The sequence below is a fragment of the Salvelinus alpinus genome, chromosome 29, assembly GCF_045679555.1.
Source record: "Salvelinus alpinus chromosome 29, SLU_Salpinus.1, whole genome shotgun sequence".
NCBI lineage: Eukaryota > Metazoa > Chordata > Actinopteri > Salmoniformes > Salmonidae > Salvelinus > Salvelinus alpinus.
Genome location: NC_092114.1, coordinates 29,558,660 through 29,583,583, shown reverse-complemented (window position 1 = coordinate 29,583,583; position 24,924 = coordinate 29,558,660). Strand labels below are relative to the sequence as shown.

The following is a 24,924-nucleotide window of genomic DNA, read 5'->3' as shown; positions in this document are numbered from 1 at the left end:
TTCCAACCTCTCCACAATAGCCAAGACCAGAGAGCTGTGTAAGGACATCAGGGATAAAATTGTAGACCTGCACAAGGCTGGGATGGGCTACAGGACAATAGGCAAGCAGCTTGGTGAGAAGGAAACAACTGTTGGCGCAATTATTAGAAAATGGAAGAAGTTCAAGATGACGGTCAATCACCCTCGGTCTGGGGCTCCATGCAAGATTTCACCTCGTGGGGCATCAATGATCATGAGGAAGGTGAGGGATCAGCCCAGAACTACACGGCAGGACCTGGTCAATGACCTGAAGAGAGCTGGGACCACAGTCTCAAAGAAAACCATTAGTAACACACTACGCCGTCATGGATTAAAATCCTGCAGCGCACGCAAGGTCCCCCTGCTTAAGCCAGTGCATGTCCAGGCCCGTCTGAAGTTTGCCAATGACCATCTGGATGATCCAGAGGAGGAATGGGAGAAGGTCATGTGGTCTGATGAGACAAAAATAGAGCTTTTTGGTCTAACTCCACTCGCCGTGTTTGGAGGAAGAAGAAGTATGAGTACAACCCCAAGAACACCATCCCAACCGTGAAGCATGGAGGTGGAAACATCATTCTTTGGGGATGCTTTTCTGCAAAGGGGACAGGACGACTGCACCGTATTGAGGGGAGGATGGATGGGGCCATGTATCGCGATATCTTGGCCAACAACCTCCTTCCCTCAGTAAGAGCATTGAAGATGGGTCGTGGCTGGGTCTTCCAGCATGACAACGACCCGAAACACACAGCCAGGGCAACTAAGGAGTGGCTCCGTAAGAAGCATCTCAAGGTCCTGGAGTGGCCTAGCCAGTCTCCAGACCTGAACCCAATAGAAAATCTTTGGAGGGAGCTGAAAGTCCGTATTGCCCAGCGACAGCCCCGAAACCTGAAGGATCTGGAGAAGATCTGTAGGGAGGAGTGGGCCAAAATCCCTGCTGCAGTGTGTGCAAACCTAGTCAAGAACTACAGGAAACGTATGATCTCTGTAATTGCAAACAAAGGTTTCTGTACCAAATATTAAGTTCTGCTTTTCTGATGTATCAAATACTTATGTCATGCAATAAAATGCAAATTAATTACTTAAAAATCATACAATGTGATTTTCTGGATTTTTGTTTTAGATTCCGTCTCTCATAGTTGAAGTGTACCTATGATAAAAATTACAGACCTCTACATGCTTTGTAAGTAGGAAAACCTGCAAAATCGGCAGTGTATCAAATACTTGTTCTCCCCACTGTATCTCTCTATTAATTTTGGAAGAAATACATTTGTTCAAAACTGTACAACTATTGTGTTTCTCTATTTTTGAGTCAACTACTCACCACATGTTATGCACTGCAGTGCTAGCTAGCTTTAGCTTGTGCTTTCAGTACAAGATCCATTCTCTGATCCTATGATTGGGTGGACAACATGTCAGTTCATGCTAGTTGTCTTAGGTCTCTCTTTATGTAGTGTTGTGGTGTCTCTCTTGCCGTGATGCGTGTTTTGTAGTATTATTTTAGATTTTTTTATGTAATCCCTGCTCCCGTCCCCGCAGGAGGCCTTTTGCCTTCTGGTAGACCTTCATTGTAAATCAGAATTTGTTCTTAACTGACTTGCCTAGTTAAATAATGATTAAATAAAAATAAAAATAAATGCTGCAACAGCTCTGATAGGTTGGAGGACGTCCTCCGGAATTACTGTGTAAGTCTATGGAAGGGGCTGAGAACCATGAGCCTCCTAGGTTTTGAATTCAATTCAATGTACCCAGAGGAGGACAGAAGTTAGCTGTCCTCTGGCTACACCATGGTGCTATCCTACGGAGTGCTGAATATATTGTTAATATATTTAGTATAGTTTTAACTAAAAGGATAACTTTTTTAATGTTTCATTATTTTTATGAAATTCACTATGGATGGTCCTCCACTTCCTCCTCTGAGGAGACTCCACTGGTCCCATGCCATTATTTTATATTATCTGATTTTATAGTAAGAAGAATATAATTGAACTTAGCTGAATGAAATAGAAAGGATACTTCGCCCATTCTGGAGTGAGTGCGAATATGAAGTGGCTAGGTTGAGAGTAAAAGTGATCATTTGAAATAGGCCTTATACATTAGACTTAGAGTTATCCGTATGCACTCGAAAAGCGAATGGAGGGCACTTTCCCGCAGGTTTGTTTTTCCCACTGGTTTGTTTTTCACTCATACCGGGTAGGCTACTCTGGTTATTTCACTCTACACATCAGCCACTGTTTGAGGAGGCTGCTGAGCGACAGGTGATATTCTGCCCAAACTCTCTATGTCCTAGGCTCTCCAACTAGGTTCCTGTAGCTACCCAGTGCTTAATTTGGGAAACCAAGTGAAATCTGTTCGAGAACATCAATAGTAACATGTTTTCACAACAAAACATATTTCAAGTGTTGACAATCCCTCTCTGCACACTCGAGAAAGGAATGAAGGAGAGAGGGGAGGAGATGGTGGTGGTGAGATATTCCGTAGCTAAAGGTAATGTGTCAGTCGTGCATTATATGCAGTAGGCTATGTATTGTATAACGGCAAAACAATTATTTTAGTATATAGATTTATTTTTTTCGGGCTTGGGCTCATATATAGTTCTATGCGTATGCATACACACTAATATGCATATGGAGGTTTTGAATTAATCGTCACCTTATAAAGTGCTGTTCATTTCGTTGTGTAAAGGTGTCAGCATGCTTTAGTTCGGCTGGCGGCTAGCTGAAGTTGGCTAGGCGAACGAGTGTGCTTGCATACTCCCTTAAAAGACATTCGCTTGAAAAAAGAGAAATAAGCGGAAATAGTACCGTTTGTCCATTTTGAGACGCCGTAACCAGTATACACTTCCTCAAACTAGTCAGAATTAATCTAAGATAACTCAGTAAATGTCATTAATTCTGACGTTTTTGTCAAGAAGATCTTAGTTGCGCAATTTTACATCTCACTAAGATGTTTTATTTGGAAATACTGTACCAAACAATGTGCATGAAAACAAGTCTCTCATTGAATGACAAGAAAGACTTTCCTGAAGAATCCTTACTGTTGACCTATCACCGACGAAGGGGTGTAGACTTTTTTTATTGAACTTTTATTTAACTAGGCAATTCAGTTTTAAGAACAAATTCCTATTTACAATGACGGCCTCAGTGACTTGCCTCAAGAAAAAAAATTGTGCCCCCGAACAACTGACAAACCCCTCACCGAATTCCGAAACTAACAAAAACATCACAAAATGTTGTCATAATATATGCACAAACTGTTCTGAACTGTTTCAGCTGGGAAGCATGTGGACACCTTTAGGTTTTGAAACAACATCCACAATGAGCATGTATCCACTCAGTTTCAACCCATTGTTGAACTCCTTTCTTCAAATTGATCACAGTGAGGTGAGTTTTAAACGCACATACTGTTTTGATGATGCGTTTGATGTGATTTTCAATAACATTTGCATTGAGTGGTTAGAGGGACAATCGAGCACTGAGTACCAGGCCATTAGCGACCTGATAATCATTAGGGAGTTCTGGACTCCCAACGCATGTCCTGAGTGCATAAGATGAGAGATATGACAGGGCCTTATAGGGAGAAGACTGGGAGCTCTGCTGAAGGACACTGGTGCTAAGCGGTCTGCTCTTTCTCTCTCTGTGTGTGGAGACAGAAGCCCCAGAGGAATGCGTGCGTTCGGCAGATTGCTGTGGTTTTCGTGCCGTAGGTGAACAGCATGTTAAATGAGCTCCCTGAATTCCAGAACTGACTGCTCATTAAGACCTACCCAGAGATCTATCAGCCTCCACAGTACCACCCTGTCTCTCTCTCTACCCAGAGATCTATCAGCCTCCACAGCACCACCCTGTCTCTCTCTCTACCCAGAGATCTATCAGCCTCCACAGTACCACCCTGTCTCTCTCTCTACCCAGAGATCTATCAGCCTCCACAGTACCACCCTGTCTCTCTCTCTACCCAGAGATCTATCAGCCTCCACAGTACCTCCCTGTCTCTCTCTCTCTACCCAGAGATCTATCAGCCTCCACAGTACCTCCCTGTCTCTCTATCCAGAGATCTATCAGCCTCCACAGTACCTCCCTGTCTCTCTCTCTCTACCCAGAGATCTATCAGCCTCCACAGTACCTCCCTGTCTCTCTATCCAGAGATCTATCAGCCTCCACAGTACCTCCCTGTCTCTCTCTCTCTACCCAGAGATCTATCAGCCTCCACAGTACCTCCCTGTCTCTCTCTACCCAGAGATCTATCAGCCTCCACAGTACCTCCCTGTCTCTCTATCCAGAGATCTATCAGTCTCCACAGTACCTCTCTCTCTACCCAGAGATCTTTCAGCCTCTACAGTACCTCCATGTCTCTCTCCTCTCCATTGTCCTGTTATCTCCCACACACCCTCCTTCCTCTCTTCCATCTCCTCTTCTCTCTTATCTTACCTCTCCTCTCCTTCTCCACCTCTCCCCTCTCATCTCTTTCTCCTCTGGCGCTTCTCTCCTCCACGTCTTCACTCTGTTCTCCCTAAACCCCTCCACTAAAACCCCTTGCTGTTAGCTAACTACCAAGGCCACCAACAACTGTGCCACGGATCAACCTACAGCTAAATACTCAGCTGAACCATGCACAATGCAGACTTTAACACAAACATACACACACACACCACACAGGCATCAGATCACTTCAACAAAATGGATGCTCTGCATTTTCAAAGACATCCTCCCACAGAAAAATCCTCATGCCTTGATACAGTGCCTTCAGAAAGTATTCACACACCTGGACTTTTTCAAATTTTGTTGCATTTCAGCCTGAATTTAAAATGGATTAAATGTAGATGTTTTTGTCACTGGCCTACACACACAATACCCCATTATGTCAAAGTGGAATAATGTTTTTTGAAATCTTACAAATTCATGAAAAATTAAAAGCTGAAATGTCTTGAGCTATTAAGTATTCAACTCCTTTATTACAGCAAGCCTAAATTAGTTTAGGAGTAAAAATATGCTTAACAAGTCACAAAATAAGTTGCATGGACTCACTCTGTGTGCAAAAATAGTGTTTAACATAATTTTTTAATGACTACCTCATTTCTGTACCCACACATACAATTATCTGTAAGGTCCCCCAGTCGAGCAGTGAATTTCCAATACAATACATTACTAAGTACCACTCTCCATATTTATTTTGAAGCATAGTGGTTGCTTTCCACCAGAAACTGGTAGATGAATTCACCTTTCAGCTGAACAATAACCTAAAACACAAAGCCAAATATAAACTGGAGTTGCTTACCGAGAAGACAGTAAATGTTCCTGAGTGGCCGAGTTACAGTTTTAACTTAAATCTGCTTGAAAATCTACGGAAAGACTTGAAAATAGTTGTCTAGCAATGATCAACAACCAATTTGAAAGAGCTTGAAGAATTTGTTAAAAGAATAATGGGCAAATATTGTAAAAAGTGTAAGGTCTTAGCCAGAAACACTCACAGCTGTAAAGAAGTGTGAATAGTTTTTTTTTTTTACTTTGTCATTATTGGGTATTGTGTGTAGATGGGTGAGAAAAAAACATGCATTTAATCTACTTTGAATTCACGCTGTAAAGTAACTAAATGTGGAATAAGTCATGGGGTAGGAATACTTTCTGAAGGCACTGTATATTTTTAAGGCTATTGGGTTTTATTTTATTGGTCAACCAGAACCATTTCCACCTAATGCCGCTAAAATATCAATAATTTAACGGCAAGAAGTCTAGAGACCCAGGCAGCATGACAATCTGATGGCATTAAAGAGTGAAAGCATCATGTTACATTTATTTTTTAATCTTCTAAACAGCCACTCACTCAACTACCTCAAAGTGATGCTTGAAAGGGCTTTCACATTCTAACAGCAAAAATGGCAATGGGCGAGCCATTGTTTTCCAATGAAGGGAAGCGGCTGCACCTACCTAGGCAGCATGCACTGCGCATTTTTTTTGAGGTGGCACTGCTATGCTCAAATGATTTGACTCCTACGCACGAGCTGAGGGCTTTGCCGAAACAAAACAGGACTGTTAAACAGAACTTATGATAGTGACGGATTCATGACAGCTGCATCAGATAGAAGCTGCTGTGCCTACCTAAGCCACGTGCACAGTACGGTTTTTGGACTTGACTAATGATTGACAACTGCTTACTGGTCATGTGTACTTACGGATCAATGGAGATCTTTATGGTCGACATGCTCTTATCCCGTTGTTTGTTGTCGGCCGCGTTGACTGTGGAGTAGAGAAAATCATGTTCACATGAAAAGTAGTACACTGCAGGGATTCAATTGTGTTGATAGAAACTATCGAAAAGATACTTGGTACTGGCATTTTCATCAAGAGCTTTAGACACACTTGAGAATCAATAGCCTAAATGTTGTCTGGCCAATAAAATCCAAAACCACATCCTTTCAACACAGCAAGTCTCTCATACTGAAAACAGATTGAAAAGTCAAATAGCCTCAATCAAGTCTCCTGTGTGTTACACGGTTTGCATTATAAAGCCTTTGCTTTGGTTGTAATGTGACATTGTGTGACTGACCCTGTGTGAGTTATGTCTAGTCAGTAATTACAGAGACGTGGTAGGAACTAGTGAATATTTGAGCAACGAGGACAGACGGCTGTCATTACCTTATCACCACTATAAAACAGCTAAATGAGCACAGTGTGCGGACCAAAAAAACTTGATGTCTTCTCATGTCTCCTTCCATTGCATATGACCGAGTTCCAGGAGTTTGATCGCTCAAGGTACTGCCTGGTATAAACGTACTGTTACAGGACAGGGGTATTCATCTTTTAATCAATGCATAAGCCTAACATTTTCCGGTACAATAATTGGTTGTACACCATGTGTGCCAGTCAGCCAAACACATAAGCCAGACTAGCGCTGGATTCTACTGCCGCTTGCCTTAATCAGTGTGCGACTGACAACCAATAAAAGATTTCCTCAGACGGCTCTTCATTCCAGACAAATTACTACATGAGGAGTAGGAGCGAGGAGAGGGACACAGAACACACAAGGACAAGCTAGCTCCTCTACACAACAGGTTACATCTAATAGATGTTTCAGAGGTATTGTTGGACCAGATATTAAGCCTAGCTAGAATCTGGTTTTCATCTCCAGTCACTGGTGTACAAAAATATTATCATCCTACCTACAACAATAGATTGACTGTATGTACGTCTGTTTGGATAAAAGTGTCTGCTAAAATGAATCAAATGTCAAATTTAGACTGGTCGACTGACATAGCAAAGTATGCCTAAAATAGAATCTACGTCAAACAATTGAGATTTTTATGTTCTCTTACATTTACATTTTAGTCAATTAGCAGCCGCTCTTATCCAGAGACCCTAGTCTGGTCGGGGATTCGATCCAGCGACATTTTGGCTAATTATTAGGCTACCTGCCGCTTCTTTTTTTTACCCCCTTTTTCTTCCTAATTCCGATCTTGTCTCATCGCTTCAACACGGGCTCAGGAGAGGCGAAGGTCGAGTCATACGTCCTCCGAAACATGACCCGCCTAACCACGCTCCTTAACACCTGCCAGCTTAACCTGGAAGCCAGCCGCACTAATGTGTCAGAGGAAACACTGTTCAACTGGTGACCGGGGTCAGCCTGCAGGTACCAAGCCCGCAACAAGGCCAAACCCTCCCAACCTGGACGAAGCTGGGCCAATTGTGTGCCGTCCTATGGGACTCCCGGCCACGTCCGGTTGTGGCACAGCCTGGGAATGAACCAGGGTCTGTAGTAACGCCTCTAGCACTGCGATACAGTGCCTTAGAACGCTGCGCCACTCGGGAGGCCCCTACCTGCCGATCTTGAGGCAATGTCCATCAGAGGCCATCACAGTAATAACTGGGCCTGATATAAACTGATAATAACTGATTAATAACAGCCTAATAACAATTAACTGAGTGCTATGGCTAGTTCATAATGACCACCTTGTTACCTGTGTATGTTCTGCTTTAAAATACCCTGATAAATAGACTTACCAAGAATTTCATCAAAGATTTTGTATAATCCAGGGACGTAGGTGATTTCTCGTAGATTCATCCCAAGGTCTTCATCGAAAACCCACATTTGCTGAAAGGGTTGAAATAGATACGTCTATTGATCAACCATTCATAATACTTGACTACGCAACAACAACAAAGAGCAACACCAGATTTCTCTGTTAGATATATCTATAGAACTGGATGTTGTTGTGACTAAAGTTGTGTAGAACAGGGGTTCCCCTGTTTCACCTTCCAGCATGTGGAATGTCTATTTTGCAGGTTTGAAGCTTATTTCCTGCAATTCTACACATTTTGTCATGGGGTGCAAAGAACATTTAGCAGTTTTAAAGCAAATTTTCTTTCAATTCTATAAACTTTGCCATGTCTAATGTGTATTCATGTGATATTTGAGTGACAAGAAAATTACAACAATATCTATGGGCAAAGAAACCTAAATAACAAAACGTTAGCTGACATGGGCTAGTGTATCTGCACATTTCTGACAAGTTATAAATAGCTGTCTAAGGTCTGCAATGACTAACATGACAAGAGGAGCTGATGATTCACTACCCAATTTCAAAATGACACCTTGTGCATTCACCTATTACAACTTTCAAGAGTAAGTTTAAAGCCGAACCCCTCCGTTTGGGAACCACTGGTGTAGAATATGAGTAAAGTTAATTTGGCAAAACAGGAGTGAAAAAAAATATTCACAATTTTGTTTTCTTTTGCACCCTCCTGAACACAAGCTAGACATCTACAGTCATGAAGAAACCGAACCCACCTGGGTGACAGGTTCCACAGAGCCGATGTAGGTGTCAGGCCTCAGTAGGATGTGTTCCAGCTGGGTCTTCTTCTGGTACACCCTCTCCACTGACATCTTCTCTCCTCCCTTCTTCTTGGCTCCTCCACCTCCTCCCTCGGGCTTGCCCCCATCGCCCCTGCCGTTCGCCGCCGCTGCTGCCTCCTCCTCCCTCTTTTTGGCAGCATTCTTCTTATCAAAGAGGGTCTGGTATTAGACACATGTGCACAACTTTGTTAAAAATTACACTAGAGATAAATTATTGAACTCTGTGTCTGCAGGCACTGCAAGAACTAAGGCACAGCAGTAGCCGTTTTGTTTGAATTTGAGTTTGACACGGGACTTAGACAGACCATCCAAATTCATTCCACGGAGGGCCAAGGGTCTGCAGGTTTTTGCTCCTCCCTTGTAGTTGATTGATGAATTAAGGTCACTAATTAGTAAGGAACTCCCCACACCTGGTTGTCTAGGTATTAACTGAAAGAAAAAACTAAAACCGGCAGACACTCAGCCCTCCATGGAATGAGTTTGACACCCCTGGTCTAAATCCTACTAGTCCAGTGTAACCTCAAATGTTTCCGTCAATGCTCCTTTACGCTTTGGTTGGTTGGTTGATTAGTGGGTTGGTTGGAACTTGGAAGGTTTACTTGGTTAGGCTAATTGCCCGGCACACACCCACAGTAGACACCATTGGTTAAGGCAGTAGATCTCATTGTTAAATACTTAGGACTGCACCCAAGGAGAGGCCAAAAAGTGACTGAGCCTGAGGAGCAAACTTTATCAAATAAAAATGTAAATGTTTCAAGCATAGGGAACTCTAAACGGTATTGTTGTGGTAATGTATGTATACAATTGATCCAGAGCCGTTGAGCAGGCAATAGACTAAGCAAATAATCTACTGTGCACTAACAAACACAGTGGTTGAGTAAAATGCAGTCCCTGTCACCTGTGGCCCCTGAGATCTGTTTACATTTCTCTATGGGGAGGTATCTGAGCAACAGACCCTCACAATTCTCATCAGCCTATTAGTAACAAACAGAGGACCCAAGACAGTTCACTCCATATGATATATGGTTTACCAACTCTCACAGCAAGTCATAATCAGATTATCAAGCGAAAGCAGCCATTTAGCTCACGACAGTCCACCACTCTGGGATATTTGCATTGACAAGATATGTACAAAAAATTAATCTTGAGAGTATTATATATTAGGTCTGCTAAGAACCTAATCTTGGTTGCTCAAACACACAAAGAATTCTGCATGACCTCATTATCGCATCTTCTATCAGACAGCCAGCTGCTCCATTGTCTATCTGCTGCCAGTGGCACCCAAATTGACCTGTGTGAAGCTAGCCACAATAAGGATTCGCCACAATAGTGGAATTTGCACTTTGCCTTCAAAATAGAGGTCCCCCATCGAAAGTGATTCAAACTGATACAAAGTGGAATCATGCCATATTTGCACTAGATCATGCTAAACAAGGACGGAATATTGTTATAAATTCAACAAAATATAATAATTTGTAAATTTGACAAAACAAAAGTAAAAACTCTTTGGATAAATTATACTTTAGAATTGCATTGGGGGGAGGGGGGGGGGGGGCATACTTATACGCACAAATCAAAATCTAATTTTATTTGTCACATGCGCCGAATAAAACAAGTGTGGACTATAGCGTGTAATATTTACTTACGAGCCCTTTCCCAACAATGCAGAATCAATCAACTGTGTGAATCAAGCCTTCATGGTTGAATTGCTGCAAAGAAACCACTACTAAAGGACACCAATAAAAAGAAGAGACTTGCTTGGGACAAGAAACACGAGCAATGGACATTAGACTGGTGGAAATCTGTCCTTTGGTGTGGAGTCCAAATTGGAGATTTTTGGTTCCAACCATAGTGTCTTTGTGAGACGCAGAGTAGGTGAACGGAGGATCTCCGCATGTGTATTTCCCACCATGAAGCATGGAGGAGGAGGTGTTATGGTGTGGGGGTGCTTTGCTGGTGACACTGGGATTTATTTAGAACTCAAGGCACTTAACCAGCATGCTACCACAGCATTCTGCAGCGATACGCCATCCCATCTGGTTTGGGCTTAGTGGGACTATCATTTGTTTTTCAACAGGACAATGACCCATCACACCTCCAGGCTGTGTAAGGGCTATTTGACCAAGAAGGAGAGTGATGGAGTGCTGCATCTACAATCCCCCGACCTCAACCAAATTAAGATGGTTTGGGATGAGTCAGAGTGCAGAGCAAAAGAAAAGCAGCCAACAAGTGCTCAGCATATGTGGGAACTCCTTCAAGACTGTTGGAAAAGCATTCCAGGTGAAGCTGGTTGAGAGAATGCCAAGAGTGTGCAAAGCTGTCATCAAGGCAAAGGGTGATTATTTTAAGAATCTCAAATATATTTTGATTTGTTTAACACTTTTTTGGTTACTACATGATTCCATATGTGTTATTTCATAGTTTTGATGTCTTCACTATTATTCTGCAATGTAGTAAAATAGTAAAAAAAAAAAAATACTAAAATAGTAAAATAGAAAACCTAAAAAACATTTGACCGGTAGTGTACCATGATGATCTTGATGAATTGGAAATTATTTTCCCACCTTAGCTACTGGCCTTATGTGGCTTTAAACTACACAGTACTACTCTATTCTTCATTTTATGATTGGATCCCCCCACCACCAATTATGCTTGGTTTTGTCCGGTCCTCAGAGGCTGTTCTTTTGTGAAGGGAAAAAAGTTGCCCAATAACGCCTCTTTCTCTCCACTCTCTTAAAACACTTAATTCTCTGAGCTAACTTGTAATAAATGGAGATGTACAATCATATTTAACATGGTAAATTCATAAGCATAAATAAGAATTAATTAGAAAATAATCTTTTTTAAATGGAGAAGGTTTCGATTGCGAAGTGACGGCGTGAAAAACAAGTTATTATTGGTAAAAACAAGTGATTATTGGTCACTGTTAAATTGGGCTCAATTTTGTGAGTTCAGGGTCAACTTTGGAAGTATTATAAACTTTGAAACTGGGTTCCAGTAAACCACATAATTACATTAGGGCTGTTTCTCTGAACCTCAGGCAGTAGGCTCAAGCTAGCCTGTTTCTCTCCCCAGTCAGAGGCAGCATGCCTGTCTCAGACTCTGACCAGCAGCAACCTATCCTCCTTACTTCCCCCATGATGAAGGGGCCAAGACTGAAAACGTTTGGGAGGCACTGATCGGCAGGTAGCCTAGTGGTTAGAGCGTTGGGCCAGTAACCGAAAGGTTGCTAGATTGAATCCCCGAGCTGACAAGGTAAAAATCTGTCGTTCTGCCCCTGAACAAGGCAGTTAACCCACTGTTCCTAGGCCGTCATTGTAATTAAGAATTTGTTCTTAACTGACTTGCCTGGTTAAATAAAAAAATATATAAATCTAGCTAATGATTAGCACAAATACAGATGGGCAACCCCATCTATTTATTTATAGCAACTATACTGCATCAGTTGGGTTACAGGTGATAATTGCTTATTGCTAAATAACACACCAGTTTGATAATATGGTCCAATATGTTGTTTACGCTCATTTTTGGTGTGACATTTATTTGAAAATTGTCACCATTTTATTTTCTAACTTTTTTAAAATAGAAAACAAAGCTGCAATCAGACCCAAAAAACATAATACAATGTTCAATTAAACAGACCGGTGCTGTTCTGAAGAACCAATTGAAAAACCGAGGTTGTGGGTTCAAAATGCACCGCTGCCCTTCAAATACATCACTCATTGCTTTAAGCTAGAGGTCTTCAAGGGTCCAGAAAGTTGTACCTGATCCGAAATGGATCTGTGGCTTTCCCACCCTACCCGATATGCATAAATACATTTTAACTTACCAGAGGCAGTTGTGTTCTGTGAGTGTCAGGCCAATACCCCATTTCATGGGTGCAAAATCCATAGGTTAGGCTCTACAGTGCATGCAAGTGCATGCAAGTATGCCCCCGATGCAATTCTAAGGTCTAATACATCCACAGTATGATTTCAACAGATTTTTGTCAAATTAACTAATGTCTTTTGTTTAGCATTATCTAGTCCAAATATGTCACGATTCCACTATATATCCGTTTGAATCACTTTCAAATGGGGGACTTTTATTTAGAAGGAAAACCGCAAATTCCACTATTGTGGCTAATCCTTGTGGCTAGCTTTACACAGGTCCCAAATTGTGCTGCCGTATCTACGGGCTGGTCGCTGCTAAAGCTAACGTTAGCTGACCAAATGTCGTGCAAATACATTTAAGGTATATTTCGCTTTTTTTTTTTTTATATATATAGATTAGGCTACCTACGAATAACGGTATTTGAGACACCTTCAAGATTCTATATTCAAACGGCGTGCATGTAAAATATGCAAACTGACTATCAATCACACTTGACGTGTATTGCAACAAAGAACTTCTTGGGGAATTGCCATTGGCCAAGTGGCTCACTCACCAAAAAGCAATGTTGCCGAATGACATGATAAAAGAAAACAATGTATCTGACGTTGGTGGACCAATCTGTGATTGTATGTGTCGGGCAATCGTAGCTAAATGAATATCCCAAATCATGGCCCATCTTGAATAGGCGCATGATAGTTTAAAGGAATGTATTAGCTGCTGTTTAGTTATCACTGGCCATTTTACAAATATCCAGCTCTTGAAACTGGGGAATTTCTCTCGTGCATCCCAGCAAAATGATCAACGCTAGCTGAATCGATAAAGCAAACATGTCCAGTAATGCAACATAACAAAATAGTAACTTACCACCCAAGTCAGACCCCCACTTCCTGCTGCGCCGTTGGACATCTTCCTTTTGTTTCCCTAAATTTGAGTGATGCTACTAAGCAGATAAAATACTGAAAAGTCCGGCATACAATATAGTCCATAAACTCAGGAATGCTTTCAGTTAACGGACCCCATTCGGTTATTTTCTGTGTCAGTACAAGTATAAAATGTCTGTCAAAATAGTTCAAGATGGGGGACTGTAGCGCGGCTATTGTTAAAATCGACGAGCGGTGGTTAGAACTAGGCCTGAAATCGTCAACGCTTGCGTGCTACTTGCCGATGTGTATAAATTACTGTACAAAATCCAGACGTTAAATAGTTCCACAAAATGTAATGTAGTACGAAATACTGTATAAATAAAATGACTTTAAAATACGGCTGTAAATCAATACCAAAATGTTCATTCACAAATAATAACACCGCCGCCTGCCTCCGTCAGGTTCCACCATCCGCAAGGCGACAATCCCCCACAGCGGAACCCACCAATCCGGTGCTCGCTTTTCGAGGAGCCGGTACTTCAGCCAATGGAAGAAAAAAAAATAACATGTCCCATCATGTACTTGAAATTTCTAACCAGTAGGTGGTAGTAGAAACACCGACCGTACTACTTTTTCTTACTTAGGAACCCATGTTGTCCATAGACTGCATGAAACCAGTTAATCAAAAAAATGTATTCTTTATTATACCGATTGCACAATTGACATATTTTAACACTTTTCATATTTCTGCAAGGTAGTTGTAGTTAAAATATTTTAACAAAGGTCTTCATCATGCATTCACCACAAATAAAATATAGAATACCTGTATATCCATAACCATAAGTGGATACAGACATCAAAACCTATCAATAGTTACATTGCTTTCTGGGGTCCATTCAACATTACATACAACAATTACACACAGATATTATATTGCTTTCTTCAAAAGACAAGTGGAAAATCCAAATCAGATGGACTTCAGGCTCACAGGTCATATTCCTATGTCCAGGAGCCAGAACCTTATGGCAGGGGGTTGCAGCCAGGCCATATTGATCCATAGTCCCCTTTAAGGTGGAAAGCCATGTTGGACACCATATGCTCCCAAGGGGTCCAAGAGGATTAAGTTACTCCTCATTGGGCAGAGACAGTCTAGATAAGAGGTCCCGTGTGGCTCAGTTGGTTGAGCATGGCGCTTGCAACGCCAGGGTTGTGGGTTCATTCCCCACGGGGGGACCAGGATGAATATGTATGAACTTTCCAATTTGTAAGTCGCTCTGGATAAGAGCGTCAGCTAAATGACTTAAATGTAAATGTAAAATAAGAGGCTTTTGTGTCATACAGAAGCTGGGTCTGGGTCTTGCTACATTCCTGGCAGTAAATATCCAACCAGCATCATTACAAGATCTGTAATCAATATAAGATTATTGATTCAAGACACACAGATCCCAAAGGATTATTGGACTACTTGACCGACCATCCATCCTGTACCCACAACCATCATCATCATCACCAAACTACTAACCCGTCATTTGTCTCATAAGCGCCAGGACGCATATGAATATACTATACATGACTATGTACAGAGTCGGTGTATTCAAGGTGATCATATTGAGCATGTGTCCATCTCATTCCACGGAGAGCAGTATGTCTGTGGATTTTCGCGCCTCCCTTGTACTTCATTGCTGAATTAAGGTCACTAATTAGTAAGGAACTTCCCTCACCTGGTTGTCCAAGTCTTAATTGAAAGAAGAAAAAAAAGCAGACACTAGGCCCTCCATGGAATGAGTTTGACTCCCCTGATCTTGAGCAAGGCACTGAGAAGAATCACTGATCTATACATCATGTTGCATCCCAAATATAACTACTCATTACGCGATGAAGATTAACGTAGCAGCGCCTTGCTCAGAGCGATCGCCATCGAATGCAGTCTCCATCATCAAGCATCCTCCTCCTCCATCTCGACGAAGATTTCCAACGAGGATTCCTCCGGCTCATTCAAACTCCGCCGGAACAGCTGGGAGTGTTGCCATGACGACTCGCCCTCTCCTCCGGCTAGCTCCGCCTCCACGACCAACTCAGAGGATCCCGAAAGGCCCTGAAGCAAATGCATCTCCCCATCTGGGTGTTCAAAAACATGACAAAACATTTAGCCATTGTTATGCAGGATAAAGAAGAAAAATATATAATTTAAGTGCACAAGCAAAGCATACCTGATAATCAAATCATAATATATCCGTTTTACATTTACAAATCACTAAGTATACAATTAGCACTTCAAGTTAATTTGAAAAAAGGCTTCAACTTAATCGTGAAAGGGATGGGTCACATAAACCAGACAAATCTATCAATCATCCATCAACCTCCTGAGAACTCTGTGGTGTTCTGTCCAGACTGCAGACCCCAGCGGACGGTTCCAGAGTGAAACGTCTGGCTGCATGCTCTGACTGAGACGGTCTTTATCTTCATCCTTACAGGAGCACAGTCCAACTTCCAACTGATCTTCCCTGACGATGAGCCCTCTGTACGAGCTAGATATACCTGACAGGACAGAGCGCATTTACTGACAGGAAAAAGACAGCATAAATATGGAAACATTTACAGTTGCGATACATACATCTTATAGAAGCAACATATCCAAAGTTAGGATATATTGATAAAGGCAACTTCTTTATTATTGGTTCTGCAAAAAAGTAATGCCCTTGAATTAACGATCAAAGACTGACCAATATTAAAAAGACAGAAAAGCAACAAAGTATCCCATTGATGTGTCAATATAAGAACTAGATTGAATCAATAAGAGCATTGCAGCTTGTCTTTTATGATATATCATGGATAAAAACTAACCATCTGCCAGTCATTCTCCAGCTTCCTGAAGACAGACTCTTTCCTCCACAAAGTCTTGTCCCAGCCCTGGATGTCCTCACTGTCATTGGACACCCTGCAGTAGTGATCCTTGGTGGAGTTGTACCGCAGATGGAATACTCTCCCACTCTTCTCCTTCTCAGTCGGAACAAACACAAACTCTGCTGCAGCAGCCTGGTAGAGAGAGAAACACAAATACATTCATTTAAAAAGAGACGTTTCCCCCATTGTTACAAGACAATTGTTCCTATCTGACTCAAAGGACCATTACAGTTATTATTATTAATAACAACAACGCCATTTAGCAGATACTTCTACCCAAAGCGACTATAGTCATGCATGCATACATTTTCGTATCGGTGGTCCCAGTGGGTCCACAAAGATGCAAGGAAGTAACAAGTTATTTGACTCAGTAACACAGCTGTATAGCTCACCGATGGGGTAGTCCCTGGTCTTGTTTCGCCGCGGGCATTCCTCCAGGCCAGGGAGCCAGAGTTGCGTCCTCCCAGCTCACCCTGTTTGGGTGTCTTAGGAGATATAAACTCCACCAGCTCCACTAGGAGTCTCTCTAACAGCTCCTTCTTCCTCTCAGAGCTCAGGGACTGCTGCCTCTGGACATGAATACAGAAAAGTGATGGGTGACTGAGCTCTACCCTCTACAGATGAACACACAGGAATGTTATCAGGCTCTGGGTAAAGTGACTGGTGCCTCTATAGACAAACCCTGAACAACATGGATGAGGGGCTGTTGCTTGTATGTTTACAATCTACCTCACCAGATGAGAGGTCTCTCTACACAAATTGCATAACATATATGCTCATAACACGTGAAGCACTATATTCGTTTACACATATGTAGACACGGGTTTGGTGATGAATATATGAGGTTAAAAAGTGGTGGAGGTCTGAGGTGAACCTACCACAGCATTGAGCCCGTTGATGGTGTATAGCAGCCAGGGCTCCTGGACCTTGTTCCGTCTGGACAGGACCTCTGGGTGCTTACAGGAATACCTCCAGGTCACATCCACCACCTGCAGCACATCAACATACTCCTAACATCCTGAAAACTCTACAAGCCACAGCTAGAGACTTATTGACTCATTTGATTCTGAAGTGTGTGTAATCAAGCTAGGCATGGGTGAAGAGATTAGGTAAAGCATCTCTTCATACTTTAACAGATTGGGCCTAAGTGAATGCTCACTATTGCGTTGTGTTTGAACAAGGCATTTTCAGTGGGAAACGCCAACTACTCTCTCCGGCACCTTCAAAGTGTACATTCTGTGTGAGAGCGAGTGTGTTCCTCACCTGGTCCTTGGAGAAAGCAAGAACATAGTCTAGTTTCTTCCCCCAGCCAATCTCATAGAGCAAAGGTTTGTCACAGGCGTTCTCACAGGAGTCACAGTGCAGCCAGCGGTGCTGAGAGGCAGAGTACACCTCCGTCCACACGTGGTCTGGGACAGGACAAGGAACAGGATAACATATTAACGACATATCTGCCATACAGTATTTGCGGAGATGCACAGTTATGGCCAGTTAGAAATAGAATAGGATAAACCGCCACGGAGCCAATTGCTCCATGTAGTCAATAAACCTCTCCAGGGAAAGTAGCAGAGAATGGGAAAGCAGTCACACTAACACAGAACAGGAACATGTCGAGAGATCCTCTCCTGAACCAGTCTTAATTAGTAGAGCCTCTGTAACAGCTTCTGTGCTTTAACATGAATGAATAGAGTGTTACAGTACCTGTGTTATCCCAGATATACCTGGCCTCCAGGTCCAGGGCTCTGCAGCACAGGGTGAAACAGTTGGCCCACTCCCCACAGCGCCCTCTCCTGGTTTCCAGCAACTTCTCAGGGTTGTTGTACCTGCACACGGAGGAGAGTGATGTCTTAATTTGTACCTTAGCAGATGTTTTATCCAATGTGACATACAGTAGTGAGTGCATACATTTTTAATAATAATCCCTGCAGAAATTGAACCTACGACCTTGGAATTGTTAGCACCACGGTCCTACCAACTGGCCACATAGGACCATGTTCCAGCTCATCTTTGAAACAGGTGGGATATATAATGATAGAGAAAACACTGACTCTTTGAACCCACCTGGGGAACCTGGTAGAGTGGTTACAGGCCTGACAGTGATGGTTCTCTACCCTCTGGGCTCCCCATCGAAGGTCGTCTGTAGAAGGGGCCAGTGGGCCTGAGGACTGGGTTGGACCCCCACAGTGGTTGCACGGCAGGCAGTCCACCCAGGAGAAGAACTCCCCTTTAAACCAGCGGAGCAGTTCCAGCACCAGTAGGTCCTCTTCACTCAGGTTGCAATCTGAAGACCGGAGAGAGAAAGGAATAAGGTCAAAGCAAGAACAAATGTCTTTAAAGTTCATGGACATCCAGAAATACAATAAACATCAACTGTTTGATTACAAGCTCTGAAGAGTTTGCTCCTTTATTCATGCACCTTCTGTGTGGAGTGAGGTAGCAAGTGTTCTTGTCGTTTTAATTATTATTATTACTACTACGCCTATTGCAGCTAATATTGGCCATCTTACTAAAACAAGGTAATGTCTCGTTAAACCAACAATAAGTGCTAAAATTAGCCGCACGGCTGATCTCAATTGCAACCATCATTGGCCACAGATTTACCGCTCCACGCTCTTTCCAGAGCGAGCACTGATGCTGTTGTAACTAGCAAATTGGTTGTCTCTTCTCTCTTCAGTCACGTGCTGCATTCTGTTACGTGAACGATTAGCTAAGCCTTGGATACATCCAGTATTGCTCCAAATGCGTATCACTCGTTCACATACAGCCAGTAGTCAGCCAAAGCCCCCCCACCCCCAAACTTCTCATTGGATCTAAACAAATCACGTACGTCACCTATTTTCCGAAAGGTGACTAGTTTGCACCCCTGAAGATCAGCCAAATCACTGGTTTGTTGTTGTGAGTTTTTCATTGCAATCAAGCTTATTTTAAGAAAAATTGTACCAACACGGTGCACCATGTAAAGTTCAACATCTTTGTTGCAATCCACCCAGCGTTTATAAAGCACAGTAGAACTGGTTTAGCCGGAATTCATCTCATCTGCCAACTGACAATAGCAATTGAGAATGGGAACGAGGTTAAACCTGAATAGGAACTCTGAACTACGGGGTTGGTGTTACCTGGATCGGCCTGCTTGGCCTGCTGTAGTTTCTCCTTGGCTGTGGTGGTCAGCTGCTGGTGTGGTATAACACCTAAAGCTTTCTGCTGTAGCTCTGAGTTCTCATACTCCATCACATGCTGGAAGTTAGACTGGAGGGTGGTCAGGAAGATCATACTGCTTTCCTGATGAACAGAAACAGAGGGAGGGAGATAGATTAAAAAGGGAGAGAGGGGGGGTGAGAGAGAGATGAGAGTTCAATTGAAGGGATGCAATTGTTTACTGACAAAGTAAGAAAATGTATGTAGTTCTGTCCTTGAGCTGTTCTTGTCTAATGATGTTCTGTATTATGTTTCATGTTGTGTTTGGACCCCAGGAGGATATGCTACTTTTGCAACAGCTAACGGGGTCCTAATAAAATACAAATAAAGAATACAAAAGTGTATCGGAGAGAAATTATCACACAAGACTCAAGCTTTACCAAGGAGGGTGCTTGTGCAGCAGGGGTTTGTCTAGCTGCCAGGCTGGCAGTAACAGGTGGACCCTGGGCTGCTGCCGAGGCTGGAGCTGAGGCTAGGGCAGTGGCACTTGCTGTCACAGGAGACTGTTGGGGCTGACCCACATCCAGTCTCTGATCCCTTTCTGCAGCGATGGACTCCCGGATTCTCCTCAGCTGGTCCACAGAGGCAGACTTGGGGAACACCAGGTGAGTTTCAGCCTGAGGAGAGAGGGAGACATCCAGATAAAAATGCATCCCAAAAGACATGCATCTAGGCTTCTGGCATGTTTACTTATGTAGAACTTTTCAAAGGCAGTCATGCATACATCTTTCTTGACATTTCAATTACATTCAATCAGTGTGTTTTTAGAATAAGGATGACAACAGTAGCCTACCTCCTCAAAGCCCATCTCAAAGAGGCACTCCACTGCCCCTCTGATAGGAAGGAGTTTGGCGGAAAATGTAGGGTTCCCTATTCGAATAGACCTGTATTTGCCTTCATTGGGATTCCTGCAAGGACATTCACAAATATCTTAGCTAGTGAAAATGTATTGGATGCACAGTGCCTTGCAAAAGTATTCAGACCCCGTGAATTTCTTAACTTTTTGTGATGCAAAGTGGGATTAAAATGGATTTATTTGTAATTTGTCAATCCACACAAAATACTCTGTCAGTGGAAGAAAAACTATTTTTTTTAAAGATGAATTAAAATTTTGAATTTGTTGCATAACTATTCAGCCCTTCTGTTTAGGCAAGCCTAAATTAGCACAGGAATACAATTTGGCTGAACAAATCATATGGACTCAGTGTGAAATAATACGGGTTGACATTTTTGAATGACTAACCCTTCCTCTGTCCCCCATACATACAACATCTGTCAGGTCTCTCAGTCAAGTATTGAATTTAACTACAAAGATCAGGGAGCTTTTCAAAAGCATCAAAAAGGGCAGTGATTGGTAGATGGGTAATAATAACAAATCAGGGCCTCCTGAGCGCCGCAGTGGTCTAAGGCACTACATCGCAGTTGCTAGCTGTGCCACTATAGATCCTGGTTCGAGTTCAGTCTCTGTCGTAGCTGGCCGCGACCGGGAGACCCATGGGGCGGCACACAATTGGCCCAGTGTCGTCCGGGTTAGGGGAGGGTTTGGCTGGCAGGGATATCCTTGTCCCATCGCGCTCTAGCGACTCCTGTGGCCGGCCGGGCGCATGCACGTCAACAGGTGTACGGCGATTCCTCCGACAAGTTGGTGTAGCTGACTTCCGGGTTAAGCGGGCATTGTGTCAAGAAGCAGTGCAGCTTGGTTGGGTCATGTTTCGGAGGACACATGGCTCTCGACCTTCGCCTCTCCCGAGTTCGTATGGGAGTTGCAGCGATGAGACAAGACTAACTACCAATTGGATACCACGAAATCCCGGGGAGAAAAAGGGGGAAAAGTTTTTAAAAATGTTAACTTTAAAAACAAAATCAGACATTGAATATCTCCTTAAGCATGGTCAAGATAATAATTATGCTTTTGTTTATGTATTCAACCACCCAGACACAGCAAGGATAGTTGTCCTTCTGAACTGAGCTGCAGGACAGGAATGAAACTGCTCAGGGATGTTACCATGGGCTCCCGAGTGGTGCAGCGGTCTAAGGCACTGCATCTCAGTGCTAGAGGCGTCACTACAGACACCCTGGTTCGATTCCAGGCTGCATCACAACCAGTCGTGATTGGGAGTCCCATAGGGCAGCGCACAATTGGCCCAGAGTTGGGTGGGGTAGGCAGTCATTGTAAATAAGAATTTGTTCTTATCTGACTTGCCTAGTTAAATGAAGGTTAAATTAACAAAATACCATGAGGCCATTCTTGATTTTAAAATGGCTAGAGTTCAATGGCTGTGATGGGAGAAAAATGAGGGTGGAACAACATTGTAGAAACTCCACAATAATAACCTAAATGACAGAGTGAAAATAATAGAAATATACAGAATAAAAATATTCCAAAACATGCATCTTGTATGCAACAAGGCACTAAAGTAATACTGCAACAACAACAAAAACACAGCAAAGGAATACATAATTTGGCCTAAATGTAAAGCCTTATGATTGGGGCAAAGCCAACACATCATTGAGTAACTGCCTCCTTATTTTCAAGCATGGTGGTGGCTGAATCATGGTATGGTATGCTTGACATTGGGAAATAATGGGGAGTTTTTCCAGAATAAAAATAAATGGGATGGATCTAAGCACAGGCAAAATGCTAGAGGAAAACCTGCTTCAGTCAGTCTGCCATACACCAGTCACTGGGAGAGGAATTCACCTTTCAGCAGGACAACCTACAATACAAGGCCAAATCTACACTGGAGTTGCTTACCAAGAAGACAGTGAACGTTCTGGAGTGGCCAAGTTACAGTTTTGGCAAGTCTGCTTTAAAATCTATGACAAGACATGACAATTGCTGTGTAGCCATGATCCCACAACAGCTTGACAGACCTTGAATAATTTTGAAAATAATAAAAATGGGCAAATATTGCACAATCCAGGTGTGCAAAGCGAGTAGAGATTTACCCCAAAAAGACTCAAGACAACTCCCATAACTTTAAAGCTGCAATACGTAACTTTTTGGAGGACCGACCAAATTAACATAGAAATTAGTTATAGATCTGTCACTCATTGAAAGAAAGTGGTAGATCTGTTTTAAGGGTTCTATTTCTATGATCACAATTGTTTTGCATCTCACACACACCGCTCGCGTCATGTTGCAAAAATAAAATGTACACATACATGTTATTCAATCATTGCACCCACACTGCTCGCTCGCACGCGCCAACAAGCATCTGCGTTGCCAAGCGCTAAAATAGAAGTCAGTTTTATTTGTGACGAAGTCCTGCCTCTCCCATCTCCTCATTGGTTTATAGAAGCAGATATGATTGAAAGACAAACTGAGGTCGGTTGGTCGTCGTGGTAATACTATAAAAGTTTGGCATCTAACGCCATATAAATTTCAAAGAAGAAAAAGCCTGGAAGGTGGAGAGATGACTAGAAACGATTCGGTTGACTGTTTTATGTGTGGATTAATTGTCAGAGTAGAGGACCTTGTGCATTTCAGGTAAAACAACAACTAAACATTTACATCCCAGGACAAATTAGCTAGCAACAGCAAGCTAACTAAATAGGACAAATTAACTAGCAACTGCAAGCTAGCTAGCTAAATTGCCAAAAATGTTTAGTGCTTTTTGACTTGTCCCTAAATTACTATAATTGGGTCAGAGTTTTTGATATTTCAACCTGCGTGTCGTGATCGCTAATTTATATGGCGAATGGAATCTAACTTTCATAGTATTACCACAACAACCAACCTCAGTTCATCTTTCAATCACCCAAGTGGGTATAACCAATGTGGAGATGGGAGAGGCAGGACTTGCACAACGTGTCACAAATAGAACTGACTTCTGTTTTAGCGCTTGGTAACGCATTTAGCGCTTGGCAACGCAGACGCTCGTTGGCGCAATGATTGAATAACATGCATGTGTACATTTATTTTGCAACGCTTGCGCACGCAATGGGAGCGGTCAGTATGTTACTTTCGGTTTTGTACACTATCTTAAATAAAGCAGAAAATACAATATTTTAGGTTATTGCAAATATATTTCACAGCGGTTTAGAGATGGTACAATTTTTATCTACACTATACATTGTTTTGTCAAACTGAAATTAGGCGAACAATTACAATTTTACCAACAAGGGAATTGAGGAGAAAATTCTGCATTTTGCAGCTACCCAAGACAGCTGTAATCGATGCTAAATGTTTTTCTAACACGTATCGACTTAGGGAGCTGAATACGACTATATTTTATTTATTACATTTTATTAAAATAAAATGAAATCCACTTAGACATGATTGTGTCGATGACAATTATTTTTTCAATTTAAAAATAAATTGTGATGAAATCCAACAGGCAAGTGGTCTGAATATTTTTGCAAGGCATTGTATGTTATGTCGGTATAAAGAACAGGCAGGTCTTGGAGTTCCTTTAAAGCAATTTTCATACGTTACTCAGCAGCTGCATGAGATAAAGTTGAGCTAGAGACAAGTAGTTCATTTGTTACAATCGTTTCCAAGAGAAAAATAAATGCCGTTACAATGTAACAAGTGCTCGCGACTCAAGCGGATGACAGCTTTTCCCGTTTCAGTAGCTTGTAGTCGCCTCATATTTCCATTTTCTTTTCAACAAGATGACATTGCATAATGTCTAGCTATGAGCTAAAGAATCTAAGCTAGTTAGTAAGGAAGCTAGCATCATAAGCTAACTAGCAAAGTTAGCTAGGCAATATTTTCCGCTTACATTCAAGCACAAATACATTATTACCTAAGAATGTTGTCGGCATAGGTGATCAACAATTTCGCGACGTCTAGAAACACTTCATTCGAATTTTCGCATAGTGTTGAGAATCCTTGAGACCCAGCCATGTCATCTCGGCTACAACCTCCTTCCCTGGACGTATTTCACTCACTAGGGTAGCTAACGTTAGCTATATGAACGACGATTTCATTGCTGCTAGCAACCTCAAGTAAATAATCCAAATAGCTGCCATTGCAATGCCTGAACAAATCACGAATATTAAAAAGAAAAACTATTCAAAAATCTATGTAAAATATGGTAATGACATCCATAAATCAATATTTCCCAAATGTATACATTAATTTACATTGTTCTGTTGTATATAAATTGTAATCTACACTTCTATGTTCAATGTATGGTATCAGGCAATACGATAGTATCCCCGTTGAATGAACTCACTTGCTTGGATGCCAGTGTGTGAGCGAGACACATTTGACATTTGT

The 24,924-nt window shown here is 42.2% G+C and overlaps 2 protein-coding genes across 3 annotated transcripts in view; both read right to left on the bottom strand.

The window, feature by feature from the left end:
- The window catches only part of LOC139558455 (DNA topoisomerase 2-beta-like), a 46,420-nt gene extending 32,312 nt beyond the window's left edge, over window positions 1-14,108 (bottom strand). The window contains exons 1-4 of one of the 2 annotated variants that reach the window (XM_071373592.1): window positions 13,600-14,108; window positions 8,797-9,021; window positions 8,010-8,100; window positions 6,185-6,248 (exon numbers count right to left, since the gene is read on the bottom strand). In XM_071373592.1, the coding sequence (XP_071229693.1) occupies window positions 6,185-6,248; window positions 8,010-8,100; window positions 8,797-9,021; window positions 13,600-13,641 (422 nt within the window). In that variant the 5' untranslated portion in view covers window positions 13,642-14,108. The remainder of the gene's footprint in view (window positions 1-6,184; window positions 6,249-8,009; window positions 8,101-8,796; window positions 9,022-13,599) is intronic. The other variant, XM_071373593.1, reaches the window with a different exon arrangement.
- Window positions 14,109-14,276: 168 nt separating this feature from the next.
- ngly1 (N-glycanase 1) lies at window positions 14,277-24,619 on the bottom strand. Its single transcript, XM_071373514.1, has 12 exons — window positions 24,449-24,619; window positions 20,491-20,605; window positions 20,078-20,314; window positions 19,619-19,781; window positions 18,564-18,783; window positions 18,204-18,325; window positions 17,766-17,911; window positions 17,381-17,491; window positions 16,895-17,071; window positions 16,443-16,634; window positions 15,959-16,136; window positions 14,277-15,716 (listed from the first exon to the last, which is right to left on the bottom strand). The coding sequence occupies exons 1-12, from the start codon at window positions 24,547-24,549 to the stop codon at window positions 15,535-15,537; spliced, it is 1,944 nt and encodes a 647-aa protein (XP_071229615.1). The 5' UTR covers window positions 24,550-24,619; the 3' UTR covers window positions 14,277-15,534.
- Window positions 24,620-24,924: the final 305 nt, after the last annotated feature.